This window comes from Chiloscyllium punctatum, chromosome 26 (assembly GCF_047496795.1).
Source record: "Chiloscyllium punctatum isolate Juve2018m chromosome 26, sChiPun1.3, whole genome shotgun sequence".
Taxonomy (NCBI): Eukaryota; Metazoa; Chordata; class Chondrichthyes; order Orectolobiformes; family Hemiscylliidae; genus Chiloscyllium; species Chiloscyllium punctatum.
This window is the reverse complement of record NC_092764.1, coordinates 77,728,328-77,748,027: the sequence shown is the minus strand read 5'-3', so window position 1 is coordinate 77,748,027 and position 19,700 is coordinate 77,728,328. Positions and strand designations below refer to the sequence as shown.

The following is a 19,700-nucleotide window of genomic DNA, read 5'->3' as shown; positions in this document are numbered from 1 at the left end:
TTGAACCTGAACCTCCTGGCCTCCCTCAGGAGAGGGACACTACCACTGCATCACAAGAGCTGTGGTGTCCTAACTAAAATTTATCCCTCAATCAAATCATTTTAAACAAATATATGATTTGATCATATTTTTGGGAGATTGCTATGCATGAATTATATTCACTGCAACAGGCCCCACACTAGAAAAAAGTTATTTGTTCAGTATAAAATGCTTTGGGTTGTCCTGACATTTTGAAAGACACTTTTGAAGTTCTGAAGAAGGTTTAATTCTGAAATGGAAAGCATCTGTGACTCACTTTCTTAACTTTTGCTAATACCCCAAGAATTAAGAGTAGATGTTCTAGAAGCTGCCCAAGTGGCCCATAAAATTCAGGACATTAGCAAACCCTACAGAACCTGTCACTTTAGTACCAATTACAGATAGGCTGCAGTTAAAGTTTCAGCATGTGGATTAACACCAATTTCTCCAGGTTGGAACAACATCAGATGGGGCAGCAGACACATCTGACAGGTGGTTGTCTGACAGACCAGCATCTCGATGTGTATCTTCACCAGCATTCTCCCGTTTAGTTACCCCACTGAGCGCCTCATAAGAGAGAACTCAGCTGTATCCTTGCCCTCAAATGAACTGGCACACACAAATTATTCTTCCCTCCTGGCCATGCTATAACCTTCTAAAACTCTGGTCATGCTGATTCCAAATCCATTTTTGCCTCTAAGATACAGACACCTGAACTGGTTGATACAAGTGTTAGGGCCTCTTCACAAGTTCTGTGGTATAGCTGTGCCTCCTCATACAGATTGTGTTATGACTGAACAGGTCATAGTTCTTTGGATGTTGAAAGCAAGAAATCAAAGATTGGAATAGGAAAGGAAGGTGGGAGGAAATCATGGTTACATTATCTGCTCAACATTCCGGATAGTAGGATGATGGTGAGAAGGTACATGTGTCACGGACATGTCATCCTCAATGTTCTTAGAAATATTAGGTGTCACGGACTTTGTTGCAACTGTCCTTATGTTGCAGGGAACCATTTCATTTATAAAGTTTGGAAGATGTAGGTGTCCTTGTCCTCACCAGTTCTACTCATCTCCCTGCTGTTATGTTCTACTTGTTCCATGAGAGAGAGTAGAATATCAGTGATTACCCAAATACAATGTAATACAATGTGCCTGGAGATGTGTGCAAGGAGCTAAGTGTCTAGCTGGCAGTATTGGAATACGTCAAGGTGAAGTGCCAAATTGTGCTGCCAGGTGAGTGATGTAATGTGATTCATTGAGTAGCAGGAGAGGCTGGTGATCAGCAGGTTGGAAGTGTCATGTGAAGATGCTCACCAGACCACTCTTGAAGTTATTTCACATCAGGTGGAACCTTTGCTTGGTCCTCAGCGACCAATTCTGGGAATGGCTTCTGTGCCAACCAACCAATTCCCTTCTTAATGTTTACTCCCCTGCCCCAACCCTTATGTCTGTGCAATGTCTCCTCCAGTCCCCCTCAATGACCAAACTCTACAGCACTTCATCTGTGAACCAAAGAGCCTTCTCTTTGCCTTGGTGTCTGATTTTCATTCTTCAGAATTGCAGTAATAACGTTCAATAGCAGGCTTTGTTATTCAGTAAAACCTCCCTTAAGGAGGAACATATTGCATTTAAAAAAAACAGACTGGCTGCCCCAAATGCTATCAGCACAGGCTCCTGTTGTCACTGTTGAGCACTCAAAAAAACCAACAATGTGAACCCTGCTTGGAACAACACTACAACTTGGTAAATTAAGAGACAGTATCGCATTTGTGTGCTATCTACCTCCAAAACAACAAGCAAAGTGTGTTAGCTGCAAATCACGACCTTGCATCCAAAAACGATATCAATTTATGCTTTTAGGAAATAGATGGTTTCATGGGACCGGGATTTGGTATTATATAGTGCTGTTCCTACTACCTGTCTCAGAAATGTCTGGAAATAAACCACCAAAAGCTGGGCTACCCTTCCTTAACTTGGGCTGTGAAATTGGAAATATTAGAAGTTCGGCCTTAATTATTTTTGCCACCTGGATAATAAAGGAGTTTTCTAGCCGGCAGAATTCTAATTTCAGCTCTCTTTCTTGTTTTGTTTCCAGATGAGACGGAGCTGTTGGTGCAACTTCCTGACAAGATGAGACTGGACATTGCCATTGATGTTAACTATAGCATCGTCAGTAAAGTGGCACTGTTTCAGGTATGGAGATTAATATTAGGAGAAAAGCATTCAGACAGTCAGTAATCATGAACTAGAATATGCTTAAATGAGTGGTCAAGACCTCCAGGTTAATATTGAAATCTAAGCAAATACCTCAGTGCTCCACTCCTCCACTGTGGGAAGGAAGGAGTGATGTTTGTGGAATGGACAGCCACAGCATCATGCTGTACAGGGCTTTGCACCTCAAAAGTACTGAAACAACTTGACTGTTTTGTACGTAAGATTGCCTCAGCAGCAAATATTCCCTATTCTTTACTCCAAATTTTACAAGCTGTTTAATTTTGTACAACAGTGATAATGCATAGAATGAAAGATAGTTTGAACACCCAAGAACACTTGGGCTGTTAGCAGTTGGGAGAGAGGTGAAGCTTGTGATTCTAGAATGGGAAATCAATGTGGCTCCAACATGCCCACAGATGTCAATTAAGTGGCTGTTCAGAATAAACATAAAAAACTTATGTGTGAGACCAATGGGATGCAACACCTCAAGGTGTCAAGGAGACTTTAAACATACCGAACAGTGATCTCCTGTGACTACACTGATGATCAGCTTGCTTAATCAGCAAGTCACTCCCTGCAGATTATGTCCCAGATTGTGAAACATTTTATGTCTTGCCCTTTGAAGACAGGGTTAAAAATCTCAGGGAGTCCCTCTCCCACTGCAACTACTCTATGCTACTCTCTCCCCACCCCCACCCTCCTCTAGCTTATCTCTCCACGCTTCAGGCTCACTGCCTTTATTCCTGATGAAGGGCTTTTGCCCAAAACGTCGATTTCACTGCTCGTTGGATGCTGCCTGAACTGCTGTGCTCTTCCAGCACCACTAATCCAGTATTTGGTTTTCAGCATCTGCAGTCATTATTTTTACCTTGTTAAAAATCTAGTATCAACTCCACTGCAATCTGCTGGTGGGACTGGATATCCTTGTGTGTACTAGCCTGTATTTAAGCATTAGTGTGCTGTGAAGTCACAGTAAGAAACTGTCCCTGAGTGTTGCAGGAAGACCCTCTCTCAAATCAGGGTTTCAAACCAGTTTAAAAGGGAATCCAAATAAAGGAACTTCCATCAAATTACAAAAATTAGAAAATGTAAAATTGCTTGTTCAACTGCCAACATCACTGCGACCAGTAATGTTCACTGCAAATGCTATAAGTTCAATTATCTTGAATAATTCAGAGACTGATTGATATCACCTTTATTTTACCTTTTATCTTCTTTGAGTCACCTCTTATTTCCAATCTCTGTGTATGTATGTTCCATTAAGAGGGGGGAAATAAAATATGAGAGCAAATTATAAGGAACATAAAACTGGTTGTAAAAGCTTCTTTAAATTTGTGAAGAGGAAAAGATTAGTAAAGGCAAATGAAGTTCCCTTACAAACAGGGGCTAGGGAAATTATGATGGGGAACAAAGAAATGGCAGAAGAATTGGACATATACTTCATAAAATAACTGCACAGAGACCGGTATCCCATCGCTAAGTCACCCTTTATTTACATGTGCACAGTACATGGGCTGTGACCAGCCAGCTGACAGCCAGTCCCTGGAATCAGGAGACTCTCTGAATCTCCTGTTTGAATCTGTCAGCAAGGGCTCCCTGATTGTTCCAGGTTAACAACCTTAATCAAGGATCTCACGAGATCCACCTGGTCCTCATTCCAATCACTACACTTGATTCTGTCTTCACAAAACAGGGCACAAATGACCTCCCAGAAATGTTAGGGAACTAAGTGAGAGCCTCGATTCAGAAGGAGGTATTGAAGAAAATCTGTATCGATAAGCAAACAGTACTAGAGCAATTAATGGGGTTAAAGGCTGACAAATCACCAGGGACTGATAATTCACATCTCAGCGTTCTAAAGGAAGTAACTGTGGAAATATTAGATGCATTGGTAGTCAACTTTCAAAATTTTGTAGCCCCTGAAGCAGGTCCTACAGGTTGGAGGGTTGCAAATGTAACCCCATGCCCACAATTTAAAAAGAGAGGAGAGAAAAAATAACAGAATTACAGGCCAGTTAGTTTAACATCAGTAGTGGGGAAAAGCTAGAGTCTATTATAAAAGATGTGATAACAGACATTTGGAAAGTTTTAATGTGACTGGACAAAACCAGCATGAGTCTATGGAAAGCAAACTATGTTCAACAAATTTGAGTTAAGGAAAGAGTGAACCTGTGGAATTCTCTACCATAGAAGCTTGTGGAAGCCAAGTCACTGAACATATTGAAGAAAGAGATTGGTTCAGTTTTGAGGATACAACTGGTTGAATAGATATGGGCAAACTAGTGGATATGATGCATTTGTATTTTTAGAGGCTTTTAACAATGTCTCATCTAAGAGGTGAGAGGACAAATATTTGGGGTAATATGGATTGAAAACTGTTTGACAGACAGGAAACAGGGAATGGGAATAAATAGATCTTTGACTGTCTGGCAGAAGTAACTACTGAGGAATTGTAAGGATTAGTACTTGGCCTCAAGTATTTATAACATATATAAGTGACCTTGAGGAAGGAACCAATTGCAGCATTTCCAAGTTTCTTGATAACACAAAAGTGCCTGTTACTGTGTGATGTAAAAAGGATTCAAGGAGGCGTCAAGGTGATTTATACAAGTTGAGTGAATTGGCAAATGCATGCCATATGCAGTACAGTGTGGCTAAATGTGAAGTTAAACACTTCAGTGTGAAAACAGAAATGTGGAATATTATTTAAGTGGTGATATATTGGGAAATATATTCTGGGTGTCTTTGTACGTTCATCAATGAAATTGGGTGCAGCAAGCAGTTATGAAGGTAAATGGTATATTGGCCTTCATTACAAGAGGATTTGAATTCAGAAGTAGGGATATTGTACTCCAGTTACATAGGGCTGAAAATGTGTTGCTGGAAAAGTGCAGCAGGTCAGGCAGCATCCAAGGAGCAGGAGAATCGACGTTTTGGGCATAAGCCCTTCTTCAGGCTTATGCCTGAAACGTCGATTCTCCTGTTCCTTGGACGCTGCCTGACCTGCTGCGCTTTTCCAGCAACACATTTTCAGCTCTGATCTCCAGCATCTGCAGTCCTCACTTTCTCCTCCAGTTAAATAGGACCTTGGTCAGACCAAATATAGAGTATTGTATACTGTTTTGGTCCCCATACGTAAGGACAGATATATTTGTCACGGGGGAGTGCATTGGAGGTTCACTTGGCTAATGCTGGGGATTACAGAACTATCCTATGAGAGGAGACAGGTTTGACTTGGCCTGTACTCACTAAAGTTTAGAAGAGTGAGAGAGGATCTGATTGAAAGGTATTAAGTTTTAACAGAGCTGGACAGACTATATGCAGTGAGGATGTTTTCCCTGGTTGGAGAGTCTAGAGCTAGGGGTCACAGTCTCAGGATACAGGATAGGCTGTTTAGAACTGAGTTATGGAAAGAGCTCATCACTCAAGAGGTAGTGAACCTGTGGATTTCTCTACTCTAGAAGCTTGTGGAGGCCAAGTCACTGAATATATTCAAGAAAGAGATCGGTACATTTTTAGTTGTTAAAGGTATCAAGGGATGTGGGGACAAAGTAGAAAGGTGACATTGAGATCATATGATCAGCCTTGATCATATGTAACGATAGAACAGCCAAATGGCCTACTCCTGCTCCTGGGTTCTGTGTTTCTATGTTAATGACCCTCTTTACATTTAATAATTAACAAACTCACTCTTTGTTAATTCAAGAAAGTCTGATACAATTGACTCCTTTTAAAGTTAATTTGTATCTAGCAGCAGGTTATCCACAAGGGAAAATATCCTTTCTAAACCTTATTGCAATTATCTGATGGGTTAGTGAATAAAGAAGGAGAGTTGATGCATCCCTTAACACTCAGGGACTTGACATTTTGGGGCATCCACCTAGAACTGTAATGGTGTGGTGTAACCTCCTCTCGGGCCTGGTTGTAACAGTAACTACTTGCTGAGAACAGAACCTTACCTATTGGTTTCAGTAGTGAATTTATTGTAGACATCAATGAGCTCTTTTTAGATTGGTTTTAACTTGTTTTCAAATTTTACTTGAGTAGCACAGGTTTCATAGGACTTGTAAAACTGTCCTGTGAAACAGAGGTGAACTTTTTTTGTCAAGAGGTGCGAGGAAGGTGCGGAGGACTGCTGGGAAGGTCAGTAAAACTGTTTAAAATACTTACCTCAGGCTTCAGAGCCTCTATTTGTCGAGAGGTGCAAGGGAAGAGCAGATGACCGCTGGGAAGGTGAGTATACAACAAAATTTTTTAAACAGAGCAGCGAGGATAGAGGCCAGAGAGAAATAAGGGCTGCTGGGAAGTTTTTAAGTGGGTGAGATCTCCAGCTCCTCTAAAACCGAGTTAGGGAACGGGAACTGGAGCTGGATGAACTATGGATCATCCAGGAGGCTGAGGGAGAAATTGAGATATGCACAGGGAGGTGGTCACTCCTCAGACACAGGATAAGGACAGCTGGGTTAGTCAGGAGGAGGAAAGGGAACCAACAGACAGGGCAGGAATCCCCTGTGGCTGTTCCCCTCAGCAATAAGTACACCGTTTTGGATACTGTTGGTGGGGACAGCCTACCGGGGGAAGCCATAGTTGTCAGGTCTCTGGTACTGACCCTGGCACTGTGGCTCAGAAGGGAAGGGGGGAGAACAGAAAAGCGCTAGTGATAGGGGACTCAATAGTTAGACAGATTGACAGGAGATTTTGTGGTCAGGAACGGGACTCCCGGAAGGTATGTTGCCTCCCAGGTTCCAGGGGCCAGGATGTTGCCGAACGGGTTTACAGGATTCTGAAGGGGGACAGTGAGCAGCCAGAAATCATAGTGCATATTGACACCAACGATATAGCCAGGGAAGGGATTGAGGATTTAAAAAGCAATTACAGAGAGTTGGGTTGGAAGCTGAAGAGCAGGACGAATAGAGTAGTGATCTCGGGTTTGCTACCGGTGCCACGAGATAGTGAGATGAGGAACAGTCAGCGAATGCAGCTTAACACGTGGCTGCGAGGCTGGTGCAAGAGGGAGGGCTTCAGATACCTAGACCATTGGGATGCCTTCTGGGGAAGGTGGGACCTGTACATAAAGGATGGGTTGCACCTGAACTGGAGGGGCACAAATGTTCTGGATGGGAGATTTGCTTGTATGGTTCGGGAGGGTTTAAACTACTTTGGCAAGGGGGTGGGAATCAGAGCTACCTATCTGAGAGGGGGGCAGTTGTAGATGGGGCAGTGACAGGATGTAGTGAATCTATCGGGAAGGTTTCTCACGTGATGAAACAAGGGATCGGTAAAAGTGTGTCTGCTTTAATGCAGTGAGTGTCAGAAATAAGTGTGACGAACTTAGAGCATAGATCAGTACTTAGGGCTATGATGTTGTGGCCATAACAGAGGTGTGGGTTTCACAGGGGCATGAATGGTTGCTTGATATTCCAGGGTTTAAAAAAAGAGAAGAGGAGGGTGGAAAAAGAGAAGGGGATGCAGCATTGCTAATCAGAGAGTGCATCACTAATATAAAGGTTGTTGAGGAAGGTTTGTCTACTGAGTCGATATGGGTGGAAGTTAGGAACAACAAGGGAGCAGCCACCTCATTGGGGTTTTCTACAGACTCCCTAATTGCAGTACAGAAATTGAGTAACTCATAGGCTGGCAGATTTTGGAAAAATGCAGATGTAGCAGGGTTGTTATTATGGGAGATTTCAACTTTCCCAATATCGACTGGAACCTCCTTAGTGCAGATGGTGTGGATTGAACCTCTTTTGTCAGGTGTGTTCAGGAGAGTTTCCTCACTCAGTATTTGGCAGGCTGACGAGGGGAGAGGCCATTTTGGATTTGGTTCTCGGCAATGAATCAGGACAGGTGTCATATCCCACGGTGGGAGAACACTTTGGTGACAGTGACCACAATTGCCTCACATTTGCCATAGCCTTGGAGAGGGAAATGAGCAGTTACCAAGGGAAGTTATTTAATTGGGGAAAAGGAAATTATGTCACTATCAGACAGGAATTGGGAAGTACAGACTGGGAGCAATTGTTCCACAGAAAGGGCAAAGCAGACATGTGAAGACTGTTTAAGGAGCAGTTGTTGCGAGTGATGCACAAACTTGTTCCTCTGAGACAGGTAAGAAGGGGTAAGGTTTAGGAACCTTGGATGATGAGAACAGAGGAGCGTCTCGTCAAAGAAAGAAGGCAGCTTATGTAAGGTGGAGGAAGCAAGGATCTAATACAGCTTCAGAGGATTACAGACATGCTAGAAAAGAGCTCAGAAATGGACTGAGGAGAGCCAGGAGGGGGCATGAAAAAGGCTTGGCAGGAAGGATTAGGGAGAACCCAAAGGCATTTTACTCATACACGAGGAATAAGAGAATGATCAGGGAGAAGGTAGGGCTGATCAGCGATAGCATAGGGAATTTGTGCATAGAGTCTGAGCAGATAGGGGAAGCCCTAAATGAGTTTTTTGCTTCCGTTTTCAGTAAGGTAAGGGACCTTGTTGTTAATGAGAACAGGTTTGAACAGATCAAGACTGATGAAGTTGATGTGCTGGAAAGTTTGGCAAACATTAAGATTGATAAGTCCCCAGGGCCAGACCAGATTTATCCTAGGCTGCTTCGGGAAGCGAGAAAGGAGGTTGCTAAGCCGCTGGCGAAGATCTTTGCCTCCTCACTCTCCACGGGAGTCGTACCAGAGGATTGGAAGGAGGTGAGTATTGTTTCTCTTTTCAAGAAGGGTAATAGGGAAATCCCTGGCAATTATAGACCAGTCAGTCTTACATCCGTGGTCAGCAAGGTTTTGAAAAGAATTCTGAGGGACAGGATTTACGACAATTTGGAAAAGCATAGCGTGTTTAAAGGCAGTCAGTATGGCTTTGTGAGGGGCAGGTCATGCCTCACTAATCTTATTGAGTTCTTTGAGGAGGTGTCAAGATAGGTTGACGATGGTCGAGCAGTGGATGTGGTGTATATGGACTTCAGCAAGGAATTTGATAAGGTTCCCCATGATAGGCTCATTCATAAAGTCAGGTGGTATGGGATACAGGGAAATTTGGCTGTCTGGATTCAGAATTGTTTGGCTAAGAGAAGGCAGAGAGTGGTTGTAGATGGAAAATATTCTGCCTGGAGGTCAGTGTTGAGTGGTGTCCTGCAGGGTTCTATTCTTGTGCCTCTGCTCTTTGTAGTTTTTATAAATGACTTGGATGAGGAGGGTGAGGGGTGGGTTGTTAAATTTGCCGATGACACAAAGGTTGGAGGTGTCGTTGTTAGTATCAAGGGCTATTGCAGGCTACAGTGCAACATAGACAGGTTGCAGAGCTGGGCTGAGAAATGGCAGATGGATTTCAACCTGGATAAATGCTAAGTGATGCATTTTGGAAGGTTGAACTCGAATGCTGAATATAGGATTAAAGACAGGATTCTTGGCAGTGTGTAGGAACAGAGGGATCTTGGTGTTCAAGTGCATAGATCCCTCAAAGTTGCCACCAAATGGATAGGGTTGTTAAGAAAGCATATGGTGTTTTGGCTTTCATTAACAGGGGGATTGAGTTTAAGAGCCGCAAGGCTTTGTTACAGCCCTACAAGTCCCTGGTGAGACCATACTTGGAATATTGTGTCCAGTTCTGGTCACCCTACTATTGGAAAGATACAGAGGCTTTGGAGAAGGTGCAAAGAAGGTTTACCAAGATGCTGCCTGGACTGAGGGCTTGCCTTATGAAGAGGTTGACTAGGCTCGGACTTTTCTCTCTGTAGAGAAGGAGGAAGAGAGGTGACCTGATTAAGCTATACAAGGTAATGAGAAACATGGATAGAGTCATAGCCAGAGACTTTTCCCTAGGGCAGGATTGACGAGCACCAGGGGTCATAGTTTTAAGATATTAGGAGAAAAGTATTGAGGGGATGTCAGAGGAAGGTTCTTTATGCAGAGTTGTGAATGCATGGAATGCGTTGCCATCGGTGGTGGTGGAAGCAGAGGCACTAGGGACATGTAAGCGACTGTTGGACATGCACATGGATAGCAGTGAATTGAGGGATGTGTAGGTTAGGTTATTTTATTTTACATTAAGATTAATCCTTGGCACAACACCGTGGGCCAAAGGGCCTCTTCTGTGCTATACTTTTCTATGTTCTATGTTCTATTAAGCAGCTCTTCAGGTGGATATTGTCATTATCACAGCTAAATTAAACCTTACTTAAGGAATTAAGACAATAATTGCATTTAAAGCCAAGAGAATGCTTGAGTGGATGTAGAGGAGTTTCTATCCAGGAGGATTTCAAATTGACAAAATCAGAATGGGAGACATCTTGGATGTATTTCACAGCACATGATGAAAGGAAGACCATCACCATCTACAACAACAAAGATATTCAGTCACAGGATAAGCATGTGCACATGAAGGAAGACTGCAGGAAGGAGAACTACAGAAGAAGATGGTGGATAAATCCCCGGGACCTGATCAGGGGATTGTTGGGCAGCATGGTGGCACAGTGGTTAGCACTGCTGCCTCACAGCGCCAGAGACCCGGGTTCAATTCCCGCCTCAGACGACTGACTGTGTGGAGTTTGCACGTTCTCTCCGTGTCTGCGTGGGTTTCCTCCGGGTGCTCCGGTTTCCTCCCACAGTCCAAAGATGTGCAGGTCAGGTGAATTGGCCATGCTAAATTGCCCGTAGTGTTAGTTAAGGGGTAGATGTAGATGTAGATGTAGATGTAGGGGTATGGGTGGGTTACACTTCGGCGGGGCGGTGTGGACTTGTTGGGCCGAAGGGCCTGTTTCCACACTGTAAGTAATCTAATCTAATCTAATCTAAAAGGTGTACCCTAGAACTCTGTGGGAAGCTAGAGAAATGATTGCTGGGCCTCTTGCTGAGATATTTGTATAATCGATAGCCACAGGTGAGGTTCCAGAAAACTGGAGGTTAGCTAATGTGGTGACACTATTTATGAAAGGTGGTAAGGAAAAACCAGGGAACTATAGACCAATGAGCCTGACATCAGTGGTGGGCAAGTTGTTGGAAGGGATCCATAGGGACAGAATTTACATGTATTTGAAAAGGCAAGGACTGATTTGGGATAGTCAACATTGTTTTGTGCATGGGAAATCATGTCTAACTTAATTGAGTTTTTTTTGAAGAAGTAACGAAGTGGACATTGTCTATATAGACTTCAGTAAGAATTCAACAAAGTTCCATATTGTAGACTGATTAGACTGGAATATAAAGATACATATAAGCAATTTGGATGTGAACATAGGAGGTATGGTTAGTAGTTTGCAGATGACATCAAAATTGGTGGCGTAATTCACAGCCAAGAGGTTTATCTCAGAGTACAATGGGATCTTGAGCAGATGGGCAAATGGGCCGAGGAGTGGCAGATGGAGTTTACTCAGATAAATGTGAGGTGTTGCATTTTGGAAAGGCAAATCAGGGCAAGACTGATATATGTAATGGTAAGGTCCGAGAGAGTGTCACTGAACAAAGAGACCTTGGAGTTCACGTTCATAGTTCCTTGAAAGTAGAGTCGCAGGTAAATAGGATAGTGAAGAAAGTGTTTTGTTATGCTTTCCTTCATTGGTCAGAGCATTGAGTATAGGAGTTGGGAGGTCACACTGCAGCTATACAAGACATTACTTTAGCCTCTTTTGAACTGTTGCATTAAATTCTGGTCTCGTTGCTATAGAAAGGCTGTTGTGAAACTTGAAATGGTGGAGACAAGATTTACAAAGATGTTGCCAGGTTTGGAGGGTTTGAGCTATAAGGGCAGACTATATAGGTTGGGGCTATTTTCCCTGGAGCATCAGAGACTGAGGGGTGACCTTATAGAGGCTTAAAATCATGGGGAGGATAGACAGAGTGAACAGCTAAGGCCTTTCCCCCAGGGTAGCAGAGACCAAAACTAGAGGGCATAGGTTCAGGTGAGAGAGGAAAGACTTAAAAGGGACCTGAGGGGCAACGTTTTCATGCAGAGGGTGGTGTGGTGGAGGCTGGTACAATTACAACATTTAAATGGCATCTGATTGGGTACATGAATAGGAAGGGTTTAGAGGGATATGGGCCATATACTGGCAAATGGGACTAGATTAATTTAGCACATCTGGTTAGTATGGACAAGTTGGACCTAAGGGTATTTTTCCATGCTATATAACTCTATGACTAAGTGCTGAGTTTACAGGGGCACACAGGGTTTACAATCAGATATTTAGCTTCTTTCACCAGTAGAAAGACTTCTGCTGGATGATGATGTCATGGAAGCTGGTGATAAAAACACTTGGTTATTTTCGGATCCTACCAGGCTGCTACTGGATATCTTTCCAGAAACTCTCAGTCAGCTACAGACATGCATACACCAATGATGGATTGTTTCCATGAACTTTCACTTGTATAAATGTCCCCTGTGACAATAATAGTCAGAATAAGTGGTCACTCATGATTTACCTCTGTTGTCTAGAAGACCCCCTCCAAGTACAGGATAATATTAACTCTATGCGCATGGCAGCCAAAGAACCATCACATCCACTGAAAGTCATTATAAACCAAATTTTTTATCAATGTACATCTGGTTTGCAATGACTAAAAGGTGTTGATTTATATCTGTATCAGATTTCTTACAGTTGTCCACCATCAAAAAGGCACAAATCAGGCACATGTTGGAAAATCTCCATTTTCTTGGATCAGTGCAACAACACTCAAGATGCTAGACTTTATCTAGGACAAATTAGCCTATTTGATTGGCATTCTCTCTATTACTTTAAACACTCACTCCTTTGACCATAGATGTACAATAACAGCAATGTATATAATCTACAAGATGCACTCCAGCAACTCACCAGCATACCTTTGACAGCACCTTCTAACCTCCGATCACTACTACCTAAATGTGGAAGGATAGCATGTGTGTGGGAACACTATCACTGAGTCAAAATCCTGAAATTCCCTTCCAATAGCACAATGTCATAGAGCATGATAGAGACCTCAAGGACGGAAACAGACCCTTTGGTCCAACTCATCCATGCCAACCTAAATTAATCTAGTCATTTGCTAGCACTTGGCCCATATCCCTCTAAACCCTTCCTATTCATGTACCCATCCAGATGTCTTTTAAATGTTGTAATTGTACCAGCCTCCATCACTTCCTCTGGCAGCTCATTCCAATGTGTACTCACACTCCCAAAGTACTGTCACTGTTCATTACTGGCTCACCACACTTTGTCAAGGGTAATTAGGAATGGGCAATAAATGCTGGCACATCAGCCTGCATCTTTTGCAATCATCTGCTGGAGAGAACAATTTTCTCTACTGCATTTTCTCTATAAAAGCCTTCATAAATTTTTGTAACTCCATAAAATCCCCCACAACCTTTGCTTGTTTGCAGATTGATTCAGTTGGCTCGAGGTTAGCCTGTGGTGCAGGCTTGTTTTCTGTTATAGTTGAAGTAGACTTGACACCCGTCTCTTTTTCTGCCCTGAGAGTGGAAGACAAACAAAAACTGCTGAGAAAATAGCTCAGGTTGAAGTATTAGCAAACAATGAGCTAAGGATCTGCCTTTGGAAGAAGACATCATGATTGGTGAACCTTTGTGCCTTATGGAAACCATATACAATTTCCACACCCCCATTACTGAGTTAACCCTACTTCTATCTAATGAACTAGCAGTTAAGGGAAAGTAAACAGTACAGAAGCTGAAAGTTGAATCCTCATTCCAGTTGCTTCATCTTTCCATAGGGCTGTGACAGACAGATGATTTATGACATGCTGAAACGACTGAAGTCAGTGGTGTACCTGCCTGGAGACTACGTGTGCAAGAAGGTAATTATTTCTAAAACTGCTAAGTATTTCTGTTAAAAGAAAACTTTGCATTTATGTATCGTTGCATCTTTCATGGCCTTTTGATGTCCCAAAGCACCTTACAGTCAATCACTATCAGAATGTGGGAAATGTAGCAGCTATTGTTGTGCATAGTAAGATCCCACAAACAACAATGAAATAATGAATTGATAGTCTGGTTTTTATATGTGTCAACTGAGGGACAAGTATTGGTCAGAACATTAAAGGAAATTTCCAGCTTTTCTTCAAGACTCATTGACTCTTTCATATCCACCTCAATATAACATTTCTTCTGAAACACAAATCTCAATGGAACTCCAATATCAAAGGAATTTGCCATCAGTACAACACCAGAGTGTTAGTCCACATTATGTATGGGGTTTCTGGTTAATAGACACTCTGTCATAACAGTGTCTGTTTATTTCCCTTTTTTTCACTTCTTCATCTTAACGTCCTGCAGTTTTCTTCAAAACTGATTTTATCTCTAAAAACAACCAGAAACTGATCTTTGCTACTTTGTTTCTCCTTTAAGAGCTTTGTTCCTCTGAAGAAAAATGGTTACTTTATTAGATGGGGAGAAATAGAAAATTAAATCTGTGAGGTTTTTAAGACAAATAGCAAATCCAGAAACCCAGTATGAACTGGGCAAGTTCATGTTTGTTTGAAAGATCAGTAGCTTTGTTCATTTCAGACAGTTCTTCTTCAAATGCATCAGACAGACCTGAGCATGTCTGTGAAGATAATAATTTAAACTGGAGCTAGAGTTTAATGTGAGTTGGGAGTCTCAGCCAGGAATGAATTTGAGAGGAATACTCAAAAGGACATTGAAGGATGTAAATGCCTACCTGATTGACTAAAAAAGGATCTGCTATGTGAACTGGTATCATCAGGTGGGGCCCTGCACAAATCTCTACAGATATCACCAAGTAAGGTCTTTATACATCCTGTACATTATCACGAAGTATGGTCAGGTAGAGCCTTGCAAGCAACCTGTACAATATTGTCAGGCAATAGCTTGCACACAATCTGTTCTGGTATCATAAGGTATAATCTTGTAACCAATCTGTACAGGTATTTACAGGTAGTGCCCTTCACACATTTTGTACAAATTTGTATAGATATCACCAGGTGGGATCATGCGCACACTTTTGCAAGTATCATTAGGTAGGGTCTCCCATTCACTCTTTATCAATATCAATAAGTAGTGTCCTGCAGCTAATCTGTTCGGGTATTACCTAGCATGGTCCTGCACTCACTTTTCACAAGGATCCTCAGGTAGGGACACGTACATACTCTTTACAGGTATCATCAAATAAGTCCCTAAAGATGGTTTGGAGAGGTATCGTGAGATTGAGTCCTGTACTCATTCTGTACAGACACCTTCACCCAGAACCCTGCCACGTTCTGGATCCAATGGGCTGTTTCTCACATGTAGGATAAAAGATGTAATTACAAATGGCTGGTCCATCTTCCTCTTTGCTTATCACTCCGAGTTCTTACAATTTGAAATAGGTTAATCAGAAAATTATTTTATTTATTTAAGTTTTAGTGTTCCATTCTTGTTTCACAGGCATGATAATGTTTGGTTGAACATAACAACCTCTAACTTGGGTAACGATCAGATAATGTTTTCTGTAAGTGATGAGATTGCATTATAGACCCCTAATAGTCAGAGCAAAATTGAGAAACAAATTTGTAAGGAGATCTCAGTTATCTGTAAGAATAATACTGTGGTTATGGTAGGAGATTTTAACTTTCCAAACATAGTGCTAAGGGTTTAGATGGAGAGGAATTTGTTAATTGTGTACAAGAAAGTTTTCTGATTCAGTATGTTAATGTACCTACTAGAGAAGCTGCAAAACTTTACCAATTCTTGGGAAAAAAGGCAGGGCAGATGACTGAGGTGTCAGTGGGGGTGCACTTTGGGGCCAGTGACCATAATTCTATTAGTTTTATAATAGTGATGGAAAAGGAGAGAGCAGATCTAAAAGTTGAAGTTCTAATTTGGAGAAAGGCCAATTTTGACGGTATTAGGCAAGAACTTTCAAAGGCTGAATGGGGGCAGATGTTCACAGGTAAAGAGACGGCTGGAAGATGGGAAGCCTTCAGAAATGAGATAACAAGAGTCCAGAGACAGTATATTCCTGTTAGGGTGAAAGGAAAGGCTGGTAGGTATAGGGAATGCTGGATGACTAAAGAAATTGAGGGTTTGGTTAAGAAAAAGAAGGAAGTATATGTCAGGTATAGACAGGATAGATCGAGTGAATCCTTAGAAGACTACAAAGGCAGTAGGAGTATACTTAACAAGGAAATCAGGAGGGCAAAAGGGGGACATGAGATAGCTTTGGCAAATAGAGTTAAGGAAAATCCAAAGGGTTTTTACGAATACATTAAGGACAAAAGGGTAACTAGGGAGAGAATATAGCCCCTCAAAGTTCAGCAAGGCGGCCTTTGTGTGCAGCCGCAGGAGATGGGGATATACTAAACGAGTATTTCGCATCAGTGTTTACTGTGGAAAAGAATATGGAAGTTATAGAATGCAGGGAAATAGATAGTGACATCTTGCAAAATGTCCATATTACAGTGGGGGAAGTGCTGGATGTCTTGAAACACATAAAAGTGGATAAATCCCCAGGACCTGATCAGGTGTACCCTGGAACTCTGTGGGAAGCTAGGGAAGTGATTGCTGGGCCTCTTGCTGAGATATATGTATCATCGATAGTCACAGATGAGGTGCTGGAAGACTGGAGGTTGGCTAACATGGTACCACTATTTAAGAAAGATGGTAAGGACAAGCCAGGGAACTATAGACCAGTGAGCCTGACATCGGTGGTGGGCAAGTTGTTGAAGGGAATCCTGAGGGACAGGATGTTCATGTATTTGGAAAGGAAAGGAATGATTAGGGTTAGTCAACATGGCTTTGTGCGTGGGAAATCATGTCTCACCAATTTGATTGAGTTTTTTGAAGACGTAACAAAGAGGATTGATGAGGGCAGGGTGGTAGACGTGATCTATCTGGACTTCAGTAAGGCGTTCAACAAGGCTCCCCATGGGAGACTGGTTAGCAAGGTTAGATCTCATGGAATACAGGGAAAACTAGCCATTTGGATACAGAACTGGCTCAAAGGTAGAAGTCAGAGGGTGGTGGTAAAGAGTTGTTTTCAGACTGGAGGCCTGTGACCAGTGGAGTGCCACAAGGATCGGTGCTGGGTCCACTACTTTTCATCATTTATATAAAGGATTTGAATGTCAGCATAAGAAGTATAGTTAGTAAGTTTGCAAATTACACCAAAATTGGAGGAGTAGTGGATAGCGAAGAAGGTTACCTCAGATTACAACAGGATCTTGATCAGATGGGACAATGGGCAGAGAAGTGACAGATGGAGTTTAATTTAGATAAATGTGAGGTGCTGCATTTTAGGAAAATAAATCTTAGCAGGTCTTATACACTTACTGGTAAGGCCCTAGAGAGTGTTGCTGAATAAAGAGACCTTGGAGTGTTGGTTCATAGCTCCTTGAAAGTGGAGTCGCAGGTATATAGGATAGTGAAGAAGGCATTTGGTGTGCTTTCCTTTATTGGTCAGAGTATTGAGTACAGGAGTTGGGAGTTCATGTTGCGACTATATTGGTTAGGCCACTTTTGGAATATTGCATGCAAGTCTGGTCTTCTTCTTATCAGAAGGATGTTGTGAAACTTGAAAGGGTTCAGAAAAGATTTACAAGGATGTTGCCAGGGTTGGAGGATTTGGAATAGGCTGGGGCTGTTTTCCCTGGAGCGTCGGAGGCTGAGGGGTGACCTTTTGGAGGTTTATAAAATCATGAAGGGCATGGATAGGATAAATAGACAAAGTCTTTTCCCTGGGGTGGGGGAGCCCAGAACTAGACGGCATAGGTTTAGGGTGAGAGGGGAAAGATATAAGAGAGACCTAAGGGGGCAACATTTTCATGCAGAGGGTGGTACATGTATGGAATGAGCTGGCAGAGGAGTGGAGGCTCATATAATTGCAACATTTAAAAGGCATCTGGATGGGTATATGAATAGGAAGGGTTTGGAGGGATATGGGCCAGGTGCTGGCAAATGGGACTAGATTGGGTTGGGATATCTGGTCAGCATGGACAAGTTGGACCGAAGGGTCTGTTTCCGTGCTGTACATCCCTATGACTCTATGACTGTATTTGATGTACAAATAGTGGCCACACCACTCAGGATCACTACCCATTCTTCTAGTTCTTTGTACCTTTTTTGTCCAAAATAGTATTTCCGCTAATTTTGTTTTTGGCTGCAATGGACCCCTGAAGTTTGTGTATCGCAGCAGAAACCAGACCTCAATGCTGTGAATGGTACCAATGGCCATGTGCGGACCCTTGTAGCAGCTGCACAGCTTAGAGGGAACATCGGTCCAAAGCCAGATGAATATCAGTCCTTCATACATCCCTGAACACAAAAACATTGGGAATCGCAGCCTTGCTCTGTATTTGCCAGAAGTACTTTCACCAATTCACATGAATTACCAATTCACAATTACAATACATTGTGTCTCAGATTTTCAAAAATAAGTCTATAACCTTTAAACACCACCTTAAATAACATTTAATTAATTATTTCGACCTTTAAACCAGTATCTGTTTCAGCATTTCAAAAGAAAAATTGAGGGTCAATAAAATTGAATTTTATTTCCTTAAATTGGAATATTATGAACAACAAATAATATTTGGTTGTGCATCATTAGGAGTACTTTGCTGCTCTTTTTGAATATAGAGGTGAGCACTCACATCACTAAAATATTTAACAGTCAATAGAAAGGTGCAGTTGTGAATTGAATCCAGCCTCATTCTCGCACCTGTCTATATTGTGTGTGAATGAAGGGATTGATTTTAACCTAACACATCAGCTGGAACCAGGGATGGTGCCAGGTTTAAACCCCATTCCATTTTTGTTTTCATTTATTCTTTTGTGGTTTCTTTAGTGAACCAGCCTTTTATTTAAAACAAGAATCAATTATAGTCTCATGGTCACGATTACTGACCAACCGTTTAATTCCAGATTTTATTCACAGAAATTAAATTCCAACAGTTGCAAGATTTGAACACGTTTCCATAGTTCGGTGATGCAAGTGATGTTACCAGTACACAACCATCTCCAAACTACATCTGCACTTGTTTGCTTTATGCCCACCCCATTTATACCCACCTGATCTAAACAACACAATTTACATATAGTGCAGTTTACAAATCACAAAAATGTATACCCGGCACAACACTCATCATACAGTATTTACTGTACATTCCACCTTATTTTTATCCTCTACTAACCAGATCAAAATTGGGGTTAAAGTGGTAATGGGTGTATATATTTATTACATACAGGTATGCACAATTAAGTGCATACATGAATATATATGCAATAAAGCACATAGACACATATGCAAATGAAGTACACCTTATCCTTGAATTCTTGTCTGGACTTCTTGTCAATCTGATTAGAAGCCAATTGATTTTTATTTCAGGGAGAGATTGGAAGAGAAATGTACATCATTAAAGCTGGAGAGGTCCAGGTTGTTGGTGGCCCTGATGGAAAGACTGTGTTTGTGACTCTACGAGCAGGTTCTGTATTTGGCGAGATCAGGTGAGGTTCCTTTAATTGCTTCTGTCAGAGTTATCCAGCTCG

The 19,700-nt window shown here is 42.0% G+C and overlaps 1 protein-coding gene and 1 long non-coding RNA gene across 7 annotated transcripts in view; one reads left to right on the top strand and one right to left on the bottom strand.

The window, feature by feature from the left end:
• The window catches only part of LOC140453203 (uncharacterized), a 128,610-nt gene that overhangs the window by 76,625 nt on the left and 32,285 nt on the right, over positions 1 to 19,700 (bottom strand). The gene's annotated exons all lie outside the window — the stretch shown is intronic.
• cngb1a (cyclic nucleotide gated channel subunit beta 1a) overlaps positions 1 to 19,700 on the top strand; it is a 217,498-nt gene that overhangs the window by 173,686 nt on the left and 24,112 nt on the right. For all 6 annotated transcript variants that reach the window (XM_072547720.1, XM_072547719.1, XM_072547716.1 and 3 more), the window contains 3 exons: positions 2,116 to 2,213; positions 13,931 to 14,014; positions 19,540 to 19,658. In XM_072547720.1, coding sequence (XP_072403821.1) covers positions 2,116 to 2,213; positions 13,931 to 14,014; positions 19,540 to 19,658 — 301 coding nt within the window. The remainder of the gene's footprint in view (positions 1 to 2,115; positions 2,214 to 13,930; positions 14,015 to 19,539; positions 19,659 to 19,700) is intronic.